Source organism: Excalfactoria chinensis, chromosome 3 (genome assembly GCF_039878825.1).
Source record: "Excalfactoria chinensis isolate bCotChi1 chromosome 3, bCotChi1.hap2, whole genome shotgun sequence".
Lineage (NCBI taxonomy): Eukaryota > Metazoa > Chordata > Aves > Galliformes > Phasianidae > Excalfactoria > Excalfactoria chinensis.
This window is the reverse complement of record NC_092827.1, coordinates 69,323,521-69,345,792: the sequence shown is the minus strand read 5'-3', so window position 1 is coordinate 69,345,792 and position 22,272 is coordinate 69,323,521. Positions and strand designations below refer to the sequence as shown.

The following is a 22,272-nucleotide window of genomic DNA, read 5'->3' as shown; positions in this document are numbered from 1 at the left end:
GGGGCAGCCTAGGTGCGCGGCTGCAGCCGGCCGCGTCCCGCCGCGCTCGTTCGCGAGGCGAAGCCCCGCCGCCCCGACACCTCGCCGAGCCTGCGGGACTCCGCTCTCCCGCCGCGCCCCCGCCCCGCCGGTCCCAACCTCCCGGGGCCGCGCCGCCCCGCGGCATTGTGGGGACTGTAGGCGGCCGCCGCCGCCGCCCGCGCCGCCGCCGCCCGCCGGGGCCGGGGCGGGACTGCAGCTCCCGGCGGCCGCGGGGTAGCGCAGCTCGGCCCTGCCCGGCCCGGCGGCGGCGCGGGGAGGAGGAGCCGCGCTCCGCCGAGCGGGCCCGTAGTCCCGGCGCGGAGGGAAAAGGGCCGGCTGCCGCGGCGGCCAATGCGAAACTGGCTGGTGCTGCTGTGCCCCTGTGCGCTCGGGGTCGCGCTGCACCTCTGGCTGCTGCTCAGCTGCCCCGGCGGCCCCGGGAGGCAGCCGGCAGGTAGGGCAGGCAGGGCAGGCGCTGCCCGGGGCTCGGAGGCGCTCCCGCGGAGGGGCCGGCGCTGAGCGGGGCGGGGAGCCGGGAGCCGGGGCCGGCCGTTCAACGGCTGCCGGCGGCGGCGAGGGGCCGCGGCCGTTTCCAGCGCGGGGTGCCGACCGGCCGGCGACGGGTCCCGCTGCGTGCCGCTCCGGGCCGGGCAGTGCCCGCCAGGCGGTCCTGCGGGGCGGCCTGTAACAGCCCCGAAGGGGGCGAAGAGCTTCTTATGGGATTGGGGGCGAGCCGGCGCGGGTGAAACCGGATCACGAAGGGCTGCGGTGCGTTCTTCATCGTGCGACCTGCGGTTTTCAGGCCGTAGCTCTGCACGGCGGGTAGAAATAAGCGTCTGCTGGGGTAGAAACTTCTGTCAGACGCCCGTAGGTGCCGTCTGGGAGCGTTAAGAAACGTTCTTTTTATAGGGCGTGTGGGAAACGGTCAGGAAAGAACGGTGTGTTTTGTCCTCGAGCTTTATTGAGAGACCCAGCAGCCCATCGGGTAACAAAGCCATGCTTTGGGGCAGGTCCTGTATGCAGCGATGCCGAGTCTGCAGGCTTCCAGAACTGCTGGGTACCGCGGGTGGTGGGTGAGCAGGGTGGGAGCTGGGGTGCACTGTGCCTGTGTTCCCCTCATGAGGGTGGCACTGAGTTGCATGCACACAGATGCAGAACGGAAACTTCCGTTTCAATCTGATGACCTGTTATAACAATTATTTACCTTGAAGCAATTGGCTCATGAACACAAGACTGGAAGAGATGTCTCTGACTGCCCATTCTGCTCACCCTTTCTAATAAGCAGCTCTTAATCTGCATGTTTGGTGGCTGTATGGTCTATATCTAACAAAGGGTTGGGGCTGCTCTGTTTGTTCTCTTGGATTCTAATTGCTTTAGGAAGGGCTGTTCCAGGACCTTATGGTCCTGCTTGTCCTTCTACTGCTGCTCCTTCACTGGAAGAGCCTCCTTTAATAGAACCTTCTTCCTGACTGCCCGTGTGAAAGGCTGCAGCCTGCCTGCACTCGTTGGCCCAGTGTGGAATTTGGTTGTCCTCATGATGACTTCCACCTCAGTGCTGCAGAAGACAGTATACTTCTTTACTCATTAACTGGAAAAAGTAAATGGGATCAGTCCTGAGATGAAAGGCTGATGTAGTATCTTGGCTTCTGCCTCTCTGCTCCTTTTCTTCACCAGTGAACAGGTCTGTAATTCATGCATCTGAGCAAGATGTGCAAGAAGATGCCTTTAGGTTTAACTGAAGTCAGCCTGGTTACAAACAGGTTCTATCCAAAGGAAGTTTGTGGGTAGGAAGCTTTGGCTAATTTTTGTAGAAATCTTGGATAGCAGCTAATTATAAAATGACCTCAGAAACTTGATAAAGGACAGACCTGCTTTTAATGCTCCACATGGATTCATTGCTTCATTGCTAATTGTGGGTTTTAATTGGTGGCACGATTCTTATTGAGTATGACGTAAGAGCCTTCAGTTACTGTACCTAATGAAATGCCCCACACGTTCAGTGTAACAAACTACTTTGCTGATGGTAATGCCTTTTCTGATGTAATTCTAGTTGTGTTTCTGAGGGTATGTGGCAGCTACAATGCGGCCCTTGTGGTTCTGTTGAAGTCACTTTTTTACTAGTGAATATTACGGAGCAGATTAAGAAACACTGTTGTTTTTGTGTTGTTTTTTTTTTTTTGAAGCTGCTTGTGTGCCATCTGTTGTCCTGTGGTTCAGCACGTACTTTTCCAGCACTGTCCTAATGGATCCACATACGGGGCTGGTTAGGCTGGCAGTCAGTGACGTACCTCACAGTATTAGGGCTGTGTCCTGCATGAACTGGCCTGTGCATGTGTCAGGTGAGAGAACGGGGAGAGCTGAGCCCACTGTTGGCTTTCTGACATGGAAATAATTAAAGGTAGAACAATCTTCTGTGGTTATGAGTGAAAACTTTGCTTCGTAAGGAGAAATTCTGCCAGAAAGGGATAACATAAAGAAGAAATGTTCTTGGCGTCTGTTAATCCTGTCTGTCAGGGAGCAGTACGTCGCTTGGTCATAGAGCTGTTTCATCTTTCGTAGGCATGTTAAGACTGATTAGTCTGGTGGCCTTGGAGATTGAAGCTGTCTGGCAGCAGGCAGGCTCGGTGCTGGCTCTAGCTGTGTGGTTCTGCCTAAAATGCCTATTGTTCCCTGTCTTGGTCCACAAGATCTTCCCAGAACATTGTTTTCCAGCGTTGGGCCATGCCAGACAAAAACAACTCCCTCGCCTTTGATGAGCATGAAATAATTGGCAATGCAATATTTGTCAGCTGAATTGAGATTTTATTGTATTTTGAATCTTATAACTGTTGTGTCTGATACATTGCGAACTCCTGATAAGTAACATCAGAAATGCATTTTAAGGCATTTTCGCTTTGGAGCGAGAGCCAAAGGGTACCCACCACTTGTGCCATAGCTGGGCAGCCAGGCTTGTGGCTGAAGAAAGCTCTTCTAAATTGTCTGCTGACTGGGACAGCCAGAAAGGAGCAAGCAGCCTTCTCTGGGAGATGGCTTTTGTACTCAGAGGTAATTACTCTTCAACAGGTAACGGTGCTGCTCTTCACTTTAGGGGTTGCAAAAAGGATTTGCTTAGTTCCTTTTGCCTCTGTGCTTCTGAGGCTTGGCGTGCCATTCCTGGCTTTGCCTGGAATTGTGCTAGTGCTGTATGGTTAATGGTGTTGAGAGCACTGTCAGCCCACCGGTATTACGACTGCTGCTTTGTAATGCTATGGGACCCTGCTTTTCTATATTTCCTGAAAGGAATGACGTTAATGTTAAATAAATAAATAAATCTTCTGCCTGCAGAGGTTTTTCTCATTGAATCTGTAAGTGCTTAAAAGCTTGCTTAAAGGCTTGTCTGTGCTAAGGAGTACCGTGCTCCTGCAGCAACCAGGATGTGTGCACATCTTGTTGGTTGTTAGCTCTGGTCTAAAAAAGGTCCTGCAGTGAGGCCATGCAGCTCTGCTCGCACAGAAACCTGTAATGTAGACAAGCTATAGCAGATTACTTTAAGTGAAGAAGATTAGAGGTAGGGGAAGAGCTGCTTTTGCTCTTTGGTTTGTTCTTTTTCTGTGTCAGCACTCTGTGAACACAAACCTTCTTTATATTCAGTTAATTCCTTCCTCAGTGTTTGTTTGGATCTTTGAGAAAGCAGCACAGAAGAGAAAGGCATTTAAAAGCAGGGATACATCTCCAGAGTCTCAAGAATAGGCAAAAATAACACCTGGATTTGTGTGTGGGGGGGGGTTTCCTTTGGAGCCTTATCTTATGAAGTGGATTAGTTGAGAATATTCTTAACTTCTGAGCAGCCTACCTAGTTCTTTCCACTGATTTCTTACACATGCGGGTAGCTGCAGGGGTGGCAGAAGGCACAGAGCCCAGCATTCTGCACAGCTTGCTTCCTCCTGCAGCTGCCAGCAGAGGATTACTGCCTGATAGCACAGTGAGGCATGCAGTGCTGGGCCTCTCCAGGCAAGAGCTCATGGCGAGTCTCTTCTTTGTCCAGTTCCATGAAACATGTAGGTACTGGGTCGCTTTGGGGCCTGTGCTCCTGGTAAAACTTGGCTGAAAACATTGGGCAGATGTAGTCGTTGCTCAGGGACTCATCAATAGAGGTATGTGCAGCAAGATCACATTTACTTTGTTTATTGACAAAATCAAGCTAAACGATCTCTCAATCTTTTCATGTCCTTGTAATGGCAGTAAATATAATTAACAGCTTAACTTGACATTTTGTTGAGAGCCAGTCTCACAGGAAGGAGAGGTGCTTGTTAATATTTGTAGTGTGGGAAGTAATGCTTCTGGAGCTGCTGGCTGCGGCTGAGGCGGTTCAAATCAGGGTAGGGCCAGCAGGCTGCCTGGCAGCAGTGACCTCCTCCCACAGTCACCTCATTAGGAGGCACTTCTTCGTCTTCAGCCTCGTCTTTTAAGGGCACATCTTTGTGCTGTGTGGACTTACTCCCCTCCTCCTGCATCTCTCCCTTGTGTTGATCTGTTGGTAGCTCTCAGTCATGCTTGACAGAGAGGTGGAGGTCACAAAGACTGCCATTTTCCCCAAGTTTCACTGCAGCCATTGGTGGTGTGGCAGCTTATGGCAGGTCATACCGAGGCGAACACTGCACCGGTAGAGAAACGTGTTTGGTCTGATGTCAAAGAACTGTGTGGAAGCCTGTCCTTACAAATACCCCAGCCTAAGAAAGCTGCTGAAAGAGCTTATTAGGCATTTGGTACAAGATACTGGCAGGCTGGGCTTCTGTCATTCTTAGTGCTGACAGAAGTACTCATTATGGTTGCTGTGTAGTATGAAACGGATCTCAGTGGCTGGGAAGCAGGCTGCCTCCATTCATGGCTTTGCTGTGGGATAAAGGGCTTAAGCAAAACGGCAGTGAAAGCAACTTGTGCCTGATGCTGGGGGAGTGTGGGGTAGGCTCTGCATGTTTGGCTGCTTACGCTTTACTGAGAAGTCCTTGGCTTGATGCTTGGTGCATCTGCCGTGCTGCTCTAAGATGGGAAGAATTCAAAAGCAAGGCAACTAATGGGAGCGTGACCAGTTAGCTGGAAAGGCTTTCCCTCCCACATCCCTTCAGTTGGTGGCACTTTCAGGATTTATCGAGGAACGTGGTGCATAGTTTTCCTGTTGTTGGTTGGTTTTTCTTTTCGTGTATGGTTTTTCACGGTTAGCAGGCCTGTAACCACATCCCTGTCAGATGCTTTCTCAGTGAAGCGAATGGAAGTGTGAGTAGCACAGGGTGGGAGAGACGTGCACTGGATCATGCAGAGAGCCAATAGCGTAGCTGACATTAGGCTTCTGCTCACCTTCCTTCTCCATCTTCCACCAAAAAACCCAACATGTTTGCAGGTTTTCCTTTGTTTTGTAACCGGAAATAGTAATGGCTTGGTTATCTTGCACAATCAATGCAAGGTAACAGCAATATAGTAAATACATATTTTTTTAAGCTTGTTATCGGCGCTTCACATTTTGGCCTAAGAATGCACAAAAATAGAAGATATGATAATTCACTTTGGTCCCCAGTGTCAAGTATTGATTGCTTGTATAAATACTTAGCTCCTATTGACTTGGAGGTCAGCATTGATTTCTTGTGACTTCTGCTGCACCAGATCATAGAGATGCACATGTACGAATTGTATGTATAAGTGAACAACAGCCTCATCTTTTTTCCCCACCTCTCTGCCTTTGTCGTGCTCTTTTTTGGTAGTACTGATGCGGAGAGAAACGTCTGAATCTGTTTTCCTGGAAGCTTAGAAAACGTTGTTACTACTTCCCAGTAGAAAGTTGTGCTGCTTCTTTCTTCTTTCTTTTCCATTCTCGGTGATGTGGAAAGTAAAACAGCATAGCCCTGGGGACAAGAAAGAGATTCTTCTGAGTACGGGCTGCTGCAGCACTACCTTACAAAGCCGAGAGGCTGCATGAAACAGGAGAAAGGGCTGTCTGTTCTCAGCGCAGTAGGCTTCTGACTGTGAAGCATCTGTTACATTAATGTTGTTCCCGTGCGAATGGTTCAGAGCAAAAAGCTTCACTCAATTTAAAATATAAACTGAGTAAAAACACGGAGTTTTGATTCAAGATTTAATTGATTGCTGCCAACTTTTGGTACTGTAAATCAAGTCATCCCATGGACATCTGTGCATAGTTTCATTTGTCTTAAATTTTGGTTGAATGAAATTGCTCTGCTTTGAATTCAAAGCCATATTTTTAAAGTCCGAATCTGTACAAACGATGTCTAATGTTCACTCAGCACACACGTTTGTCCTCCTGTGAGGTGCTAGGAAGCTTGCAACTAGGGATGCTGGGAGGATAATCACAGAGAGCTATGAGACCTTAGAGGAATTTGTTGTAATGTTTTAGAGACGTGTGTGGCTGTATCAGGTACCTCTGTTGTGGAGTTGTGGCAGATCTTGGTTATTTAATGGCCTTTGAAGACTTGCAGGTGTTCCAGGTAGTCAGTATTTCGCAGCCTACTGGAAGGCTAAAACTGTGCTCAGATTGAATGAATGATGCATTTCATTTATAAGTTTCTCTGGGTGTTTTATAGGGCAACCAGTTTCAATTCAGCTCCATCAGCACACGTATAATATTCCTGAGCCTTGCCAGCCATTCAGTCTGCCATTTCCATAGGAGGTATTGCAGTTGACTGTAGTGAAAAACTGATGCTGGAGAATGGGAATAATGGATAACTGCTTGGGTTTTAATTCCTACTGAGTGTAAGCTGATGTAAACTACTCATAATGTGCTGATGCTCAGCTTAAGTTACTGATAAACTTGCCAGCATGGGTTCATTGAAATAAGATGGAACTAAAACCATTTTTTTCCCCTTGAAAATCACTATTCGCATGCTCAGAACAGAAATATTTAGTGGGAAATAGACTGAGAAATGTTTGCCTATGGAAGCACCACAGCCTATGTGCCCTGCTGTTGTGCTGTCCTAGGGATCAGTAGCAGAGTGCTGTTTTGTTTGGCTGTGGGATTTGGGAGTCGTTATGAACAGACCCTAGAGCAAAAAAGGATTCTCCTCAAGGCTCTGGGTGTTGTCTGAGCTGCTTGCGTGGCTGTTCTCAGGCTCCAAGTTGCAGCTTCCCAGGTTTTGTGTTCTCTAAGTGAAACCAGCACAAGCTAAATCGTGGATTACAAGTGTTGGCTGTGATGCTCAGCCACTCTGCAGGCATGTCATAACCGGGGGTGAAAGCACGGGGTGCAGTGGCTGGAAGCAACGGGTTGTGGTGTGTTAGATTGAAGTGGTGAAGCTGTTGGCTCCAGCAGCCTTAAGAAGAAGCAGAGGGAGAACTGACATGTTTCTGAATCTGACAGGCTTGGTTTAAATATTTATTTTCTAGGTGCAATCATGGTGAATTGTATCAGTGAATGCCTGGTACCAGCAGCGTCAGGTGCTCAGGCTTTAGGATAAGCTGTTCTGCAAGAAGTACCTGCAAACAAGCAGGAGGCTGGGGCTCCCGTGAGACTGGCAGACTGTGCAGTAGGACCTTGTACCTGACCCACAGGATTTCTGACTTGCTCTGTTCATTCCAGAAGTGTTCACACAGATTGCTAGCAAAGGTTTTGGTGTGCTGAAAATGTTGTCCTGCCTCTGAACCAAGAACGCAACAGGAATTTTACCTCCTGTTTTTAGTGTTTTGGGTACCCAGTACTCTTGCTTTTGATGTGCATTTTAATGACTGCTTGCAGCTCAGAACCATGCATATAATACATCTGTTGTTACTTTATATTTCCAGGTCCGCTGGCCTTCTTTCCTCAGTGGAAGCCGAAACATTATGATGTTGTTGTAGGTGTCCTGTCAGCTCGCCACAACCATGAACTGCGCAGTGTTATAAGGAACACTTGGTTCCAGCACTTGAAACAACACCCGACACTGAGCCAACGGTATTCTCTAGTGTTTGGAACTTTGGGGGCTGTGAGGAGAGAACGATATTATGCATAAATCTCTTGAGTTAATCTTTGTCGTTTTTTAAAGGATTTCCACTTTTTTCTTTTTCTTTTTTTCCCCTTCATTTTCAGCATCTCATATACTGACATTTGAAAATCTGCTTAGTGCTGTGTAAAAGTACTGCTTGTTCCACTGGAACTGTTTTATACAGGTGATTTTAATGGTACGGCTGTAGACAGAAACTTTTGATGGTTTAACTGCTCACTGCTGTTCATTTTTTACAGTGAATTGCTGTTGTTTGTTAGCAGTGTATCAGGCTTTCCCTTGTTTGCACTGCAGTGTACGCTTTGTATGGTATGCTGCTTGAGGTGCTTAGTGATCCAGAATACTTGAAAGCAAGCCCAGTTGTCTTTGGTGAGAGCACCACAAAATGTTTCTTAACAGCTTCAACTGTAAAGTTGAGGTGTATTTCCCACTGAGCCAAGTGTAGTGGTGTGAGTATAAAAGGCTGGAATGTGTTTGGAGCTGAGTCCCCACGCAGGGATTCATACAGTTGCTCTACACAGAGACCCTCGTTGTTGATCTTAAGGGATTTTAAATCTTAATCCTGGGGAAGACGGGCTGCTGTGATGAAATAAGTTTATTGAAGGTGAAGGGAGGAGGGAAAAGAACTGGTGTTAATAAAACCAAATTATTTTAGTGTCCTTGTGAAGTTTATAATAGGTGCGCGTGGTTGTGCTGTGCCGGTGGAGGACAGAGAAGACCCCTATTCCTGCAAGCTTCTGAACATCAGTAATCCAGGTATGGAAGTTAACTTCTGGAAATCCTATCATCTGAACTAGAAATAATCGCCTTTTATGAGAATAACTTGAGATGGATAGTCCTTAAATGAACTCTGCCTAGAATTTGCTGTGCTGACAGTCACATAACCTGCCTGTAAGTGCCAAGTGCAGGCATGGAAAGGAGAGGTCTTGAGGGTGTGAAGGGGAGGCTGTTGGATTCTAATGAATTCGCATTCTTCTTGTATCAAGGAATGGTCCCTCCCATGTGATTTATTTTTACTGTACGTTTTTACTATATCCTTGTGTTGGAGAGAGCTTCAGTGTCCCAGTCCAGTACCGTACATGAGCACAGACAGTAGCAGGGCAGGAAAACGAGTGTCAGGCAGACTTCTCTGTTGGTGAAGTGAGTCCCAAGCAGGTCTGGCATCTGGCTGATAGATTTTTCAAGGGCAAAGTGAAAAGCTGCCTTACAAAAATATCCAATTAAAATGATAAATTTCTTCCTGACATCATCATCATCATTATTATTATTATTATTATTATTATTACTATTATTATTATTATTATTCTATTTAATTTTTGCTCTTTAATTCCGAGTTATGTAAGGACTGCCTGGCTGTGGAGCCAGAGTAACTTCTGTAACCTTTGGATATGAATGACAACAACCACTGCTCAGCCAGTCTCCCAAGAATAAACATTGCCTCAGGGCACGGGGGAGGGTATAATGCTCAAACAGGCAGCCAAGTAAAGCAAAAATGTATGCCATTTTGGTACATAATTATTTTAATATATTAATATGCAGACATACATGTGATCAGGTAGCATTTTTATCTTCCCCCTGTGGGTTTATTGTTTTTCTCTGTGGATGCAGAGGCATTGACTTGCTGTTGCTGGTAACCTGCAGACTGCTGCATCGCTCAGTTTCTCCTTACTGCAGTCTGCAGTCAGCTGTCTTTTCTATTCCTCCAGCGTTTGGTTATCCTTGTGCACTTGCCAGCCATGCAAGTTAATCAGCATGCTTTGCGTGTATCCAGTGTGCTTTGTGTATGTGCAGTTCCAGAACTGTGAAACCTTCTCACATTATCTCTGTCCTTTCTTTTTTCATCTAGTTTTGAATCAGGAAATTGAAGCATTCAGCCTCCCTGAGGACACACCTTCTGTGCTATCTGAGGACAGAGTTGTCAGCGTGAACTTCCGCGTGCTTTACCCCATTGTCATCACCAGTCTTGGGGTCTTTTATGATGCTGATGGGGTGGGATTCCAGAGGAACATCACCGTCAAACTGTACCAGGCAGAACATGAGGTAGAGTATCGCGCTTACCTGTTACAAGTTAGCCGAGGCATGTTGTCTCCATTGCAAACTTATTTCTTACAGAGAGCAACATGCTGTGTTGGTGATTTAGAGGAGCCATGCTTAAATGGCAAGCACAGGAATTATGTTTTTCTTCAGTTGCAACATAAATTCTTATTTCACAGCTATATGTATGCAGTACAGGTGAGAAAAAGAAAAGGAAATAAGAACAATTTCATGAAGTGCTATGAGTTACTTTAAGTGCTTTTTGAATGAACACTAATAGCTAATTCCGAGATACGCTTCTGGTTACATTTGAGATTCTAAAATATTAATAGGTTTTAAGGATTAAAAAATAATCTGTTAATAGATGTAAAACACACGGCATTGTCTTTGGGACAAAGATATGCAGTGTATGTCTGTAATTTTTTCTTGTCTGTTCTTTGGCAAGATGTTTTGACTTTTGTTTTTGAGTGTTGCTTTTTACAAGTAACAAACAACAAACTTCCCCCCAGTGCAGTTCAAACAGTAGTAATTCTCCTAAATCCCGAGCTCAGATGTGGGTATAACAGACTAAATTAGTGTCTGCAGGGGAAAAAAAATCATTGAGCATAATCAGGAAGCACTTCTGTGCTGTGAAAGTGACAGAGCGTTGGCACAGGTTGCACAGAGAGGTTGTGGAGTCTCCTTGGAGATCTCCAAAAGCCACCTGAATGTGGCCCCAGGCAGCCTGCTCTCTGTGTCCCTGCTGGAGCAGGGGATGGAGCGTACGGACCCAGAGGTCCCTGCTAACCTCAGCCATGCCGTGATCCTGTGGAGTTCACTGCATTTAATATACTGTATTTCTCGCTCCTAATAATGTGGTGGGCCAAGGTCAAGACTCCTGACAATAATACAGTAGAAAGAATTTTAAATTTAGGAAAATAATTAAAATGAAGTACAGAAAATATACTGAAGTATGGCTTTTGTGATGAATAACAAGAGCTTGTTTTATAATAGAAAAAAAACAAAGGTATAATATAATGAGATTTCTGTTTGCTAAATGTAGAATACTAAATGTTAACAACCTAATAACTTGATCTGCATTAGGTTTTTACTTTCAGTGGAGATGAAAAATTAGTATCAAAGGAAAGCTTGGAGACCTTTCTAAAGATTGGAAATCTGGTGATGTAGCATCTTTATGTTGCTTTTTTACAACCTAAGAGCTGTTTGGTGGCCTATTGAATACAGTCCTAATTAAGTTTTAGGGGACAGCATCCTCTGTTGCAATAAATAGTCCTCAGGTATTTAAACAGAAGATAGAAAGCCTTTTATCTGGGACACTGAGTCTTCTAGATGATGTGCTGCCTTGGCTGGATTCTGGTCGAGCTCACGCTCTTGTTCTATTGTTGCTTGCTTCCCCCCTGCTCAGTCCAGTGCTTGAATATTGTGGAGTCTCATAGGCTGTCTTGGGAGGACAGTTTCCACTAATCTTTATACAATCTGTAAGTCTGTTTCCATTGTAACTGAGATGGTCGAGATTTGCTTAATCTCACAGCACTTGTGCTCCATTTGTTGTTCACAGGAAGCTCTCTTCAGTGCACGCTTTAGCCCGCCAAGCTGTGGAGTGCAAGTGAACAGACTGTGGTACAAGCCGGTGGAGCAGTTCATTTTGCCAGAGGTATGCGTGGGATCAAAAGTGCATTCAGTTCTTTTAAGTCAGACAGAGTGATTAACTAATAGAACTGGCCTATGCTTGAGGCAGAAAAGGGCGGGTGGAGACTTCTAGGATGCTGGTTGGGGTCCAGAATTTCTTTTTCACCATTTTGATAACCACCAGTTGTTATAAAGGAAAACGTGAATAGTTGGAGAAGATGTTTCTGCTTCCAACGTCTTGGACCCAGCAGCGGTGTGTTGTGGTCACAGTGACAGTGTTAGCCACATAGTTATTAAGATGTGCTTACTTAGATCTTCTGAAATTTCACTAGTTGTGTTTCTGGCAACACTGGCAAGAAAACTGTTCCATCTCTGAATCACGCGGGGAAACCTCAAGGTCTTTGTTGGAGTTGTCTTGTAAAATATAAGCAGGAGGACGTGGCACAGAGTAGGCTGACTTTTGGGTTTTCACATAGTAAAACTTGTGTTTTAAAACTTGTTCTGTGGCTGTGCTCCCTCTGAAATTTGGGCAAGACCTTTATTCTGGGCAGTAGTGACAGCACTGGCATTCTCAGTTGTCCTGAGATACCATTAGCCAAGCTCTCAAGGCCAGGGTCTGAAGGGTTTGTTAGTTTGTTTTGTTCCTATTGGCTTTGGGAGGTGCAGTCCAAGATGGGTTTTGGCGTAGGACTATAGTTGTGGCAGCTTGGGAAGGAACGTGATTGAACACAGAAGGAACAGAATGTAGGAAGGAAAAAAGATCCTGATCTTGTTACAGTGAAAGGTTAGTTAATACAAGTTGACTCCGAATGAGGATTCCAATTCAGTAGATCCTCCTGGGTCCAGGGCTTTTTCCTGATGGACCAGCAGTACCACTTTAAATATGTCAACTGTCGTTTTATGCTGCTTTTCTTCACTGAAGTGCTCTTCTACATGATTGGGTCTTTGCTGCTATTTACACAAGTTGTCTTTGGGTCTGGGTTGTTTTTATGGCGCAAATTACATGTTTTATGGAAGAATGCAATGAAAGAAGAAAACTGAAGGGGAGGGGGAGGCATTTGGGCCAGTTTAATCCCTGATTTATTCCCCTGGCTCTGTACAAATGACTGCAGTTGGAAACCCGCTCCTCTTAAGAGGGCTGCTGCTGATTAATTGGTTTGTCATCTTAATCAGGTTTGAGACATTCTCTTATGTTGCTCACTCAGTAATTTGCTGGTACAACAAGGAAGACTCGCTCCTTTAAGTCTTTGTTCCGAGACACTACAATTCTAGGCAGTTGTAATTTAAATGACTGCATTTTTTCATGAAAGGCAGATGGGAAGTATTTCATTTAGGAAGAGGATATTGGTATTCACTTATTTCTTTGTGTGGGCATCCTTAATCTGATATATGTCATGCGCTGAGTGCTTACAGGATAACATATTTCTAATGTAGATTAATATGGTTTATGCACAGCATGTCTTCTGCGATAGTTAAGATGCCGAAGCATAAAAGATGATTCAGAAGAGATAGAACGCCCACGTGTTCCTACCTACTTCTTTAGCAGTAAATTTAGTGAACAGTTTAATTATCACAAGATGGTTTCTGTGACAATATCTATTCTCTGCCCTTGCACCTTCAAGAATTAATGGATTGTACAGACTGCTGAAGAGCTTCATTCATCTTCCAACTGAAGTGCTGCTCTTTCTCCTCATCTGGGGGACAGGGAGGGAAATACAGCATAGAAGAAGCATCTGGCAAGCCAGATTGCTGGAGGCTGAACTGATGGTTCCGCTTTGCAGCGACTGGAGGCACAGAAGAGCAGAACAGGCAGCAGATAACTAAAACTCACACGTGGGGTTCCTACAGCCGAGTCCTAGCAATGCACTTATGTTGACAAAAAGCCAAAGGCCGCTTGCATGAAAATGGAACTCTGTGCCATATGTATTCCATACCACTGATGGGGAGTAGCTGGAGAGACAAAAAGGACGGTGCTGCTTAACATTAGGAAAGGAGTTTGGCAGGGCTGCATTATGTCAGTACACCTGTTCGGTATTCACTGTAATTGCTGCTGTGTTCTGGTAACAACAAGGCTGGAATTTAAATGGGGAAAAACAGATGATGTAGTCTCAGGTGTGCCACTAATGCTTTGCTTTCAGCATTTTTGGGCCTCAGCTTCCATTAAACAGCTTAGAGTAAGAATAGCTGAAGGCTAAAGTAATTAGGAAATTTGCTTACAGTTCTCTCAGCCTGGAAAGTAATGATAGTTTGCAGCTTTGGAACGTCTTGCATTTAGGGTTCACTGGTAACAATGGATTAAGACTCCTGGAACATGTTTGAAGTCAGTAATACTGAACAGTAAGAATTTTAATGTTGTAACATTTCTGATTGCTGAATGGTGAAAGGACTTAGAAGCTTACTGAACAACAGTGGTTGCCTCTGTATGTGAGGCAGAGAAGTGGGATTAAAGCCCAGTCCATACTTAAAAATGAAGACAAGCTAGAATGGTAGATGACATCCTCTGCAAACATGGAAATTCAGTGTGTGGATTTCACTGTGCGTGGATGTTTAATGGGTCCTGATACCAAGAGATGTCTTAGTGGCCCATTTGATTTGATAACCAACAGGTAATTGCAGAAGTGAGGGAAAGATACTGAGCGTGCAAATCAGGCTTGAGTAAACACTGACTAGTTCTGTTATTAGATTATAAAGCTGGCATTATAAATAATAGATGCGAACCTTCTGAAATATGCAGCTGTAATTAACCTCTGAGACTGTTGCAGATGGTAAGACCTACTTGTAGAGAAAAGCAAAGAATCGAGCAGGGCTGTAAGCTGGACACAGTGGTTAGTCAATAACTGGAGGGCTTCTGGGAAAGATGTACAAGGAGGCATAAGTGGGATAAAGCTGAGAAGCTAGTACAATTAAAGAGAAGTGCTTCCACAAACAGTGGAAACACGTTGTTTCTGTTCTGAGGCCCATGCTAGATACCAGTGTTATTCCTATGAAACTGGGAGAAACAAAACTGAATGCACTCATCATTTAGCAATCTGGAGTGTAATATCCCTGCAACTACTCCACACTGCCTTGAGATTAAGGTGAGATGATTTAAAAAGACAATATTCTATTACACCACTCTTCAGCATACCCCTTGTGCTTCCTAGGGGTCTTTGGGAAGTCTTACGTAACAAAGGTAATACATTGGACTGCTGGAGGGATGAGTTTCAAGTTGAGATAAAATGCTTTTAAATGCAGTATATCTTTTAAAGCAATGACATAAATTAAGAGTTAAAAATATTCTGTTTTGAAGAGATTCGGTTATTTTTCCTCCTCCTTTCCCTTCCTGCCAAGATGACATGGCAGAGTTCTGTGACTACAGTAGTTTGTGACAGCTTTGCCAGGATAAAGATGGTGCTGTTTTCCTTTGAGTTTTGCTGATGTCATGCTCGAGGCTCTGATCTCTGGGTATGGCAGGTAACTAGAAAGCAACACTTATTTCCGAATCTGTTTTAACATACGTCTTGCTGATGTTAAAAAGGCAAAGGCTTTTGCAATAGAGATTTCTGTTGAAAATTTAATGTTCCTAATGCACATTCATGATTAGCCCTAAAAGCAGGGTTGTATTACCGAGTTCCACAGATGTATTTTTCTGAGGCTTCTTTTGAAGTATAAGTGCAACATTAATGCTGTGTTCAAACTGTCCATTTTGTGAAGTTGACTATTTTGAAATGTAAAAAAAACATCCACTCAAAACTGTTTGATTTGTTTAAAGTCTTTGAATACCTGCGTGACCACCTCGTGCTCTCTTAACAGAGTTTTGAAGGCACCATTGTATGGGAGAGCCAGGATCTTCAGGGCCTCGTTTCAAGAAACCTTCACAAAGTGATGGTGAATGACGGAGGGGGTGTTTTCAGAGTCATTACAGTGAGTCAGCTTATCTTCTCTTCCACATTTCCATTTTTCCTAGAACTCTCACAGCTTAGCATTTTGCTTTCCTGCATTTCTCTGTAAACCATCAATTCCATTGGGCTTCTGATGTCTCAGAGCGTAAGTTTGCTTTACCCAGGAAAAGAACTGGGGCACACAAGAAATGATGCCTGCATGGGACGTGTTCTTGTGTTCTGAGTGAGGTAAAGTTCACCCATTGTCTTTCAGTGGGTGATGAAAGAAGTATAATAGAGATGCCGAGTGTTACTGTGGTGTTGGATTCAGGGCGCGCTAGTTTTAAGTGAAACGTTCAGAAATGCCATAAAACCTCACAGTTCAAAATCTTAGTCTGTCATTATGCAGGCACTTAAATTACAGTTGTTTTCAACTTCTTGCAATCTTATTTTCTGGAAAATGTCATGCCCTAAAATCAGTGGAAAGCAGGTCAGTAATGAGAGATTAATTAATTTCTTTCCATTACCGTGTCCTCAACAGGCAGGGGAAGGGCTGTTGCCACATGAACTCACAGAAGGTGTGGAGGGGATAGCAGGTGGTTTCATCTACACTATTCAAGGTAAGCCCTCAGCCAGCACTGCATTTGATGTTATGATAAAACAGGAACTTTAAGTTACTTTTCTGAGGTAAAATTAGCGTTCGCTCTATTAACTTGACCGGCTTATTGACTCTACTAAAAGAATGATTTCTTTTTAATGCCGCAGCGTCCATGTCCTGCTGTAGCTTCTTTATTTGCCCTTTGCTGCTTCAATTGACTTTAATCTCATTGTCTTTTTATTAACAGAAAACAGCATTTTTCAGTAGACAGTCTCCTCTGTCCTTGTTTTCTGTTACCCAAACCCAGGTTTATAAACCCTGTGTGCAATGTGGTCCTCAGGAGATCTTTCCTTGGTAACGCTCACATTTGCTCCCGTCCTGCTACTTTCAGAATTATTATTATTGTTTGCTATCAATAACCAACAAACAGCAGTGACCTGATACAGCCTGCTTGTTCGCTGCTGTCGTTTCACAGCTATTTCAGCAGGACGTTCAGAGACTCTATAAGGGCCCTTTCCAATTCTTTATGATTTTGGCCACATAGTACCGTAATGTGTTCTTACCTGTCCAGCATAGCTGACATGGGCAGTGACTTCCAGAGTGTTAACTCCTGTCTTTTTGTAGCTAGATGTAGAGATACAACTGGGCAGTCCTCTCATCTTGTCTTTTGTGTAGAAACATAAACTGAGGTGCGTTAAGGCCCATCCCTCCTGATGCTGAGTAAGTTCCTCAGTACCACAGACTTTCTTTTTACCAAGAAGTTCAGTATTGCAAGATCTTTGTAGTTTTTACCTATAGTCAGGTACGTGGTGAAGTTCAGCAGGGGCCAACTACGCTACATCAGAACAGTGCCTGGTTGGTTATCTTTAGCAAAGAATATTTTGTTTGTTTTGAGGTTTCTATAACAGCAGCCTTTCTGTTCTGCTGGCAAGAGTAGCAGTGAACAGCTCTTTACACTGAACAGCTTTAAAAGGTCGAATCCTTTTGTAACTGAAGAGTACTTTTTTACTTGTTCTGCAACTTTTAACCTCATATACACTTTTAAAGTCATTGTAGGACTTCTGTAAATCTCATTAAACGCCTTCTCAGATTTGTCTGTATGCTGCACATGATCCAAACGAAAAATGTAAAATATTATGTAGATATGCATCTTTGTTTAATGATGGCTGCTGCTTCTTTCAGAAGGTGACGCTCTTTTAAAAAGCCTCCATACTCGCCCAGAAAGGTTTACGAGTCACATAAAAAGTGTTGAAAAGGAAGATACTTTACTGAAGGAAGAAAGCAGTACCTACGATGATATTGTTTTTGTAGACGTTATTGACACTTACAGAAATGTTCCATCTAAACTGCTGAACTTCTACCGATGGTAAGTTGAAAAGATGGCGTTTCCTCTTAGGAATGTTGTTTGTGGTGTGAGATATTCCACTGTATTACATTAGATGACAGCTTTCATAAAATGCTTACCTTACTTGATTTCCTTCATTAAGGTGTGTTTCTCTCTCACAGTTTTGAGGCACGTGGTATATCTGAAAGTATTCGGTGCCTCAAATAAGTGTGACATGGCAAGGCAGACCTTAAGAGTCCAGGTGACAAAATTATTGCATCTTTGAATTTCTTTTGTTGCTGATAAAGCAGTTTTAGTCTTCTAAAGGATGGTTTTTGGCCAGCTTGTGAATGCAGAGTTTCAGTTTGTGCCCACTGCCTCTTGTTGTGTTGCTGGATACAAATGAAATGAACCTGGCTCTGTTGACTTTACACCCTCCCTTCAGGTACCTGTAGCTACTGGTGAGAGCCCAGCTCTCTTAGCCTTTCCTCATAACAAAAGTGGTCCAGTCCCCAGTCCTCTTAGTGGCTCTGCACTGGGCTCTCTCCAGCCAGTTTATCTATGTCTTCTTACTGGTTGGCCCCCAAACTGGATGCTGTCTTTCAGCTGTGTTCTCAGCCTTGCTGAATGGAGGAGAAGGACAGGAGGCTTTGCATAGTGTGGGGAAGAAAGGATGAGAGGAAGCATTTTCATAATCTAATGTATGATCTGTGTTATTCTCAGACAGCTGTTTCAATTAGTTGATCTCGAATGGAGTAAGAAATAATAGCTGACAGTTTTAGTTGCCTGCAGGATTCTACATTTATTTAATGAATGTCATGGTTAAGAATGTAATTGAAAACTGAAACATGCTTTCATGTAGATCTCAGTGACCATTTCTTACGGGTCAGCAAAATCCTCAGGATTTAGTAATGTAAAACTGAAGGAAAATGCCCTTCTGCCTGAGATCGTCCTCTGAAACAAAGTTAGATTAGACTGAGGAATAATCCCTTGAATCTCAAGCTTTGGTTAATTTACAGATGATGGGTATTTCAGACAGTTTAAAATAGCTTTTTTCCTATTGGAAGTGTGCTTTATAGAGGGAGCCTGAGTACTGCCTTGTTTCCTCAGGTGTTCCGTGTAACTTCCTACAGCTGCACTGCCCTTGAACTGACCATCTCACTAATGCAAGCCACCAGCTTTTAGCAGCTGTGTGGCCGCCATTACTGGGGATTCATATCCTTGTGAGGCCAATACTGCTAAAGGCAGATTTATTTCTAAATCCCCCATCCAGATGGGAGAACAGGACTGCAAGATTCTTCTTTGCAGATCCGTGCTGTAAGGGCAGTATAGGGTGCACGTCATTAACCTTTTGACAAGAAAAGGAGTAACCCTTAGGCAACAGAGAAACCATTTACAAGTTAGTTGAGGGAAGGAAGTGTCTTCACCTACCTCTTCCTTTCTACTCTGCTCCCCAAAAAAACCCTGTGAAGTGTTTTGTTGCATAACTGTGGGCTACAGCTCAGCATCTCAGCATCTCATCGCTTTCCTTTTACAGGACAGTTGAAACAACAAGTTTTGATTTGTTGCTGAAAACAGATGACGACTGTTACATCGATTTGGAGGCTGTTTTTAACAGGATAATGCAGAAAAAACTGGACAGACCAAACGTTTGGTGGGGAAAGTGAGTTGGTTTTGGGTTCTGTCACTTTTTGTTAAGTCTTCAACAGATTACTTGAAAGGACACAGGTCTGCCACACAGCTGTAATTGCTCACTGTTACACAGCTGGTGTCTGAGGTGACGGTTCGGAAAGTTCACACAAGGTTTTAGCTTATGCTTACGACTAAATTCAGCAGTTCTTGAAGCTGCTTGCAAAAAGCAGAGAGCCTGCTGCATTGACACAGTTATGCCAGTTAGCTGTGAGCGCACGAGAGACTTGCAAAGCAAGTGCTATGCCTGTGTTTCCTTGAAATATACAGGAGGGCATTCCTCGCTGCCTGACACAGCAGTCAGATGGGGTCAGCAGTACGGCACTGTGTGATAGCACCTTGAAACTGTGCTGCGCTGCCTGGGTACGGGAGTCAGTGTGGCAGTAGTGGGCAGGCTGAGCTTCTGGCTTCCTGCAGGTGTCTGGTAGTAAATAAAATGTCCCCTCAAGGAGGCAACTGCCAAAACATGTTTGTGGCAGAGTGATGGCAGCCTTTGTTGAACAGCTGCTTTGTTAAGTTTCATTTGGAAAAGAGCACAGAAGAGGAGGTGACTCCCAGAAAGCTTCAACAGTAAATCAGTGTTGAGAAAATAAAGCCCTGTCCAGCATTCCTTCCCAAAAGATGGCTTTTTCTGTGACTGTGACTAAGTTACCTTGGTCTTGCAGACAGCACATAACGTTCAGTACTGTATCTTGCTTTTTTGTTTTAAAGCAGCCATTAGTTTGATCAGGAAGATGGGATGTGTAACAGTGCTGTGACTGCATGCCTCTTGCAGACATTGACTGTGTGGAACTGGGAGCCAGGCGGGGTTGGACACAGATGTGGCTGTTTGTTGGAGATTGCTCTTAAGGACACTTGTACGTTCCTGGATCCAAACACAGCAGTGCTGTAGCCATGTGAGAGACCTGGCTGTCAGTGCTACATTCATTCCTGTTACTACCCAAGATGAAAACCAGACAAAAATATCACTTTCAACCATTGTGCTGGATTAGATATCGTGCTCTTGAGGAATGAGGCTGTCCATCTGGACTCTATTTGGGACCGCCTTCTACTTCGTCCTCTTAGTACTGCTCTTTTTTAGTGTTAGTTCAGAGGGTAGCTGTGTTCATAGGTTTACACAGAGCTTTGTATAAACACCTCACAGGTCTAATGTGGTTTGCAGTTTCAGACTTAACTGGGCCGTTGATCGAACTGGGAAATGGCAAGAGCTGGAGTACCCAAGTCCTGCATATCCAGCCTTTGCTTGTGGGTCTGGCTACGTTATTTCCAAAGACATCGTTCAGTGGCTGGCAAGCAACTCTGAAAGATTAAAGACTTACCAGGTATTAAAACTGCGATTCACTTCTATCTTAACCTGGTGTGAGGAGCAGCATGTCGTGTTGCTGATTGATTTGGAAAGCACACTGCTCAAGTATGTGCTGGATTTTCCCGATCGATGCTTTGGCTTTTTGTAGTGCTCACTATACTGCAGTGATGTTCCAGCTCGCAGCACAGCTGTTTGGGACTGAGGAGCTCTGGTCTGTAATCTTGGTTTTTCTTGTACTTTTTTCCTTGTGGAAACAGTTTCCTGCTTTTTCTCAGCAAAGCGGAAGGATTACTGGAACTCCTGTATTCAGTCACAGCTTTTTGTAGTTACTCTTTCTTATGTAGGTACGTGCTTTAGGCTTTCCTGGTGCAAATGCTTTGATTATGTTTTGTCTCAGGGTGAAGATGTGAGTATGGGCATCTGGATGGCAGCTATAGGACCCAAGCGATACCAAGTAAGTCTGCAGAAATTCTCTGGTCTTATGGAAAGAGATGATGACTGCTATTAGAATAAATAACACAGGAGGAACATTTGGGTTTTCTTCCTTTTGCAAAGCTTGAACCAGCTACTGGCTTAAAAGCCAGAAAGCACTTGTTCATATCGATTTAAAGAACAAAAACACACCCCAAACAAGCACCAGTACCCCCATTCAAGTACTCCAAACAGCTCCAGCAGTTCAAGGAGGGATGTACACCTCCAACTGGTGAGACTTCTTAGCTTTTGTGTTTGTCACACAGACAAAGAAAACCTGATTCTTGGAAATACATTAAAAGAACAAGTACTGAAATCGCTGTCTCTCTAAACAGGATAGTCTGTGGCTGTGTGAGAAGACATGTGAGAGTGGCATGCTGTCTTCCCCTCAGTATTCCCCGCAGGAACTGAGCGAGCTCTGGAGAGTAAAGGAACTGTGTGGAGATCCTTGCAGATGTGAGGAAAGATAATGGACTTACATTGGTCGACATCGTGGCGTATCACGATGATGGAAAACTGTACACTGGGCTTCATTCTTGGAAGGATTTGGAACACTGAGGTATCTCTTACTGTTGGGTTTCAACTGAAGTGTAACAATATTTGCACATCCCTTTTGATAATTCCAAGTGGACTGATACTATTCAATTTCTATAGTATAGATGTTGATCTGACAAAAACCAAAATGTTTAAGACAAAAATTTCCTTTTTATATAAAGTCAAAGACCTACTTGTAATTAATAAATGCACATAAGAATGCCAACTAGCCTGTCTTTTGTAAATTTAAGTACTACTGATTTAACACTGTACAGAGCTGTACCGGATCCCAGTGGGAGCTGTGCTTAGTACCAGGGCAGCTGGTCGGTCTTGCTGCAGCAGGTTCCATGCTGTTGGAGGGGCTGAGACAGCGAGAGGGTTTGGGATTTATCTTATCTTGTTCAGTTTGTTGATACCATTGTCATTTTAGATTAAAAAGATAAAATCAAAGTTCGCTTATACCAAATCTTGAAGTACTACAAACCTAGCCTGATGAGGCGGGATTTCTGATAGCTCAGTGTGCTGTTTGTGAACCTGGGTGTACATGAGTGGAAGTGAAATACCACAGTAGAGGAATAGCACAACAGAGAACGTAAAATAAACAGCAACACCCTGCGGTATGCTGAGAACTTATTTATATACTGTGGTATGTTAATGCTGCAGGTAGAATTATGGTTTGTCAGATTTTGACCTTCAATATTTCAAGGCTGTGTAGATACTTCTACAATTACTGCTGATTTATTTTTGTTTGCTTTAAGTTCTTTGTCAGTAATGAAAACAGAGCGAGTAGTTTCTTTCAGCACAGAACTGATTTTGTCCCAGGGCTACTATAAGCAAAGATA

General features: G+C 44.2%; 1 protein-coding gene across 1 annotated transcript; it reads left to right on the top strand.

The window, feature by feature from the left end:
* Positions 1-246: 246 nt before the first annotated feature.
* B3GALNT2 (beta-1,3-N-acetylgalactosaminyltransferase 2) lies at positions 247-22,206 on the top strand. The gene is made up of 12 exons (XM_072331903.1): positions 247-475; positions 7,789-7,936; positions 8,641-8,741; positions 9,832-10,025; positions 11,578-11,673; positions 15,441-15,551; positions 16,050-16,128; positions 17,289-17,472; positions 18,968-19,093; positions 20,282-20,441; positions 20,823-20,879; positions 21,232-22,206. The coding sequence occupies exons 1-12, from the start codon at positions 373-375 to the stop codon at positions 21,364-21,366; spliced, it is 1,494 nt and encodes a 497-aa protein (XP_072188004.1). The 5' UTR covers positions 247-372; the 3' UTR covers positions 21,367-22,206.
* Positions 22,207-22,272: the final 66 nt, after the last annotated feature.

What these genes read in the sequence shown, in the direction of transcription:
- B3GALNT2 (XM_072331903.1), top strand. Translation starts at nt 373, where the DNA reads ATGCGAAACTGGCTGGTGCTGCTGTGCCCCTGTGCGCTCGGGGTCGCG. An exon ending in TGTACCAGGCAGAACATGAG is followed by an intron (nt 10,026 to 11,577) that starts GTAGAGTATCGC and finishes TGTTGTTCACAG; the next exon opens with GAAGCTCTCTTCAGTGCACG. An exon ending in AGCAGTTCATTTTGCCAGAG is followed by an intron (nt 11,674 to 15,440) that starts GTATGCGTGGGA and finishes CTCTCTTAACAG; the next exon opens with AGTTTTGAAGGCACCATTGT.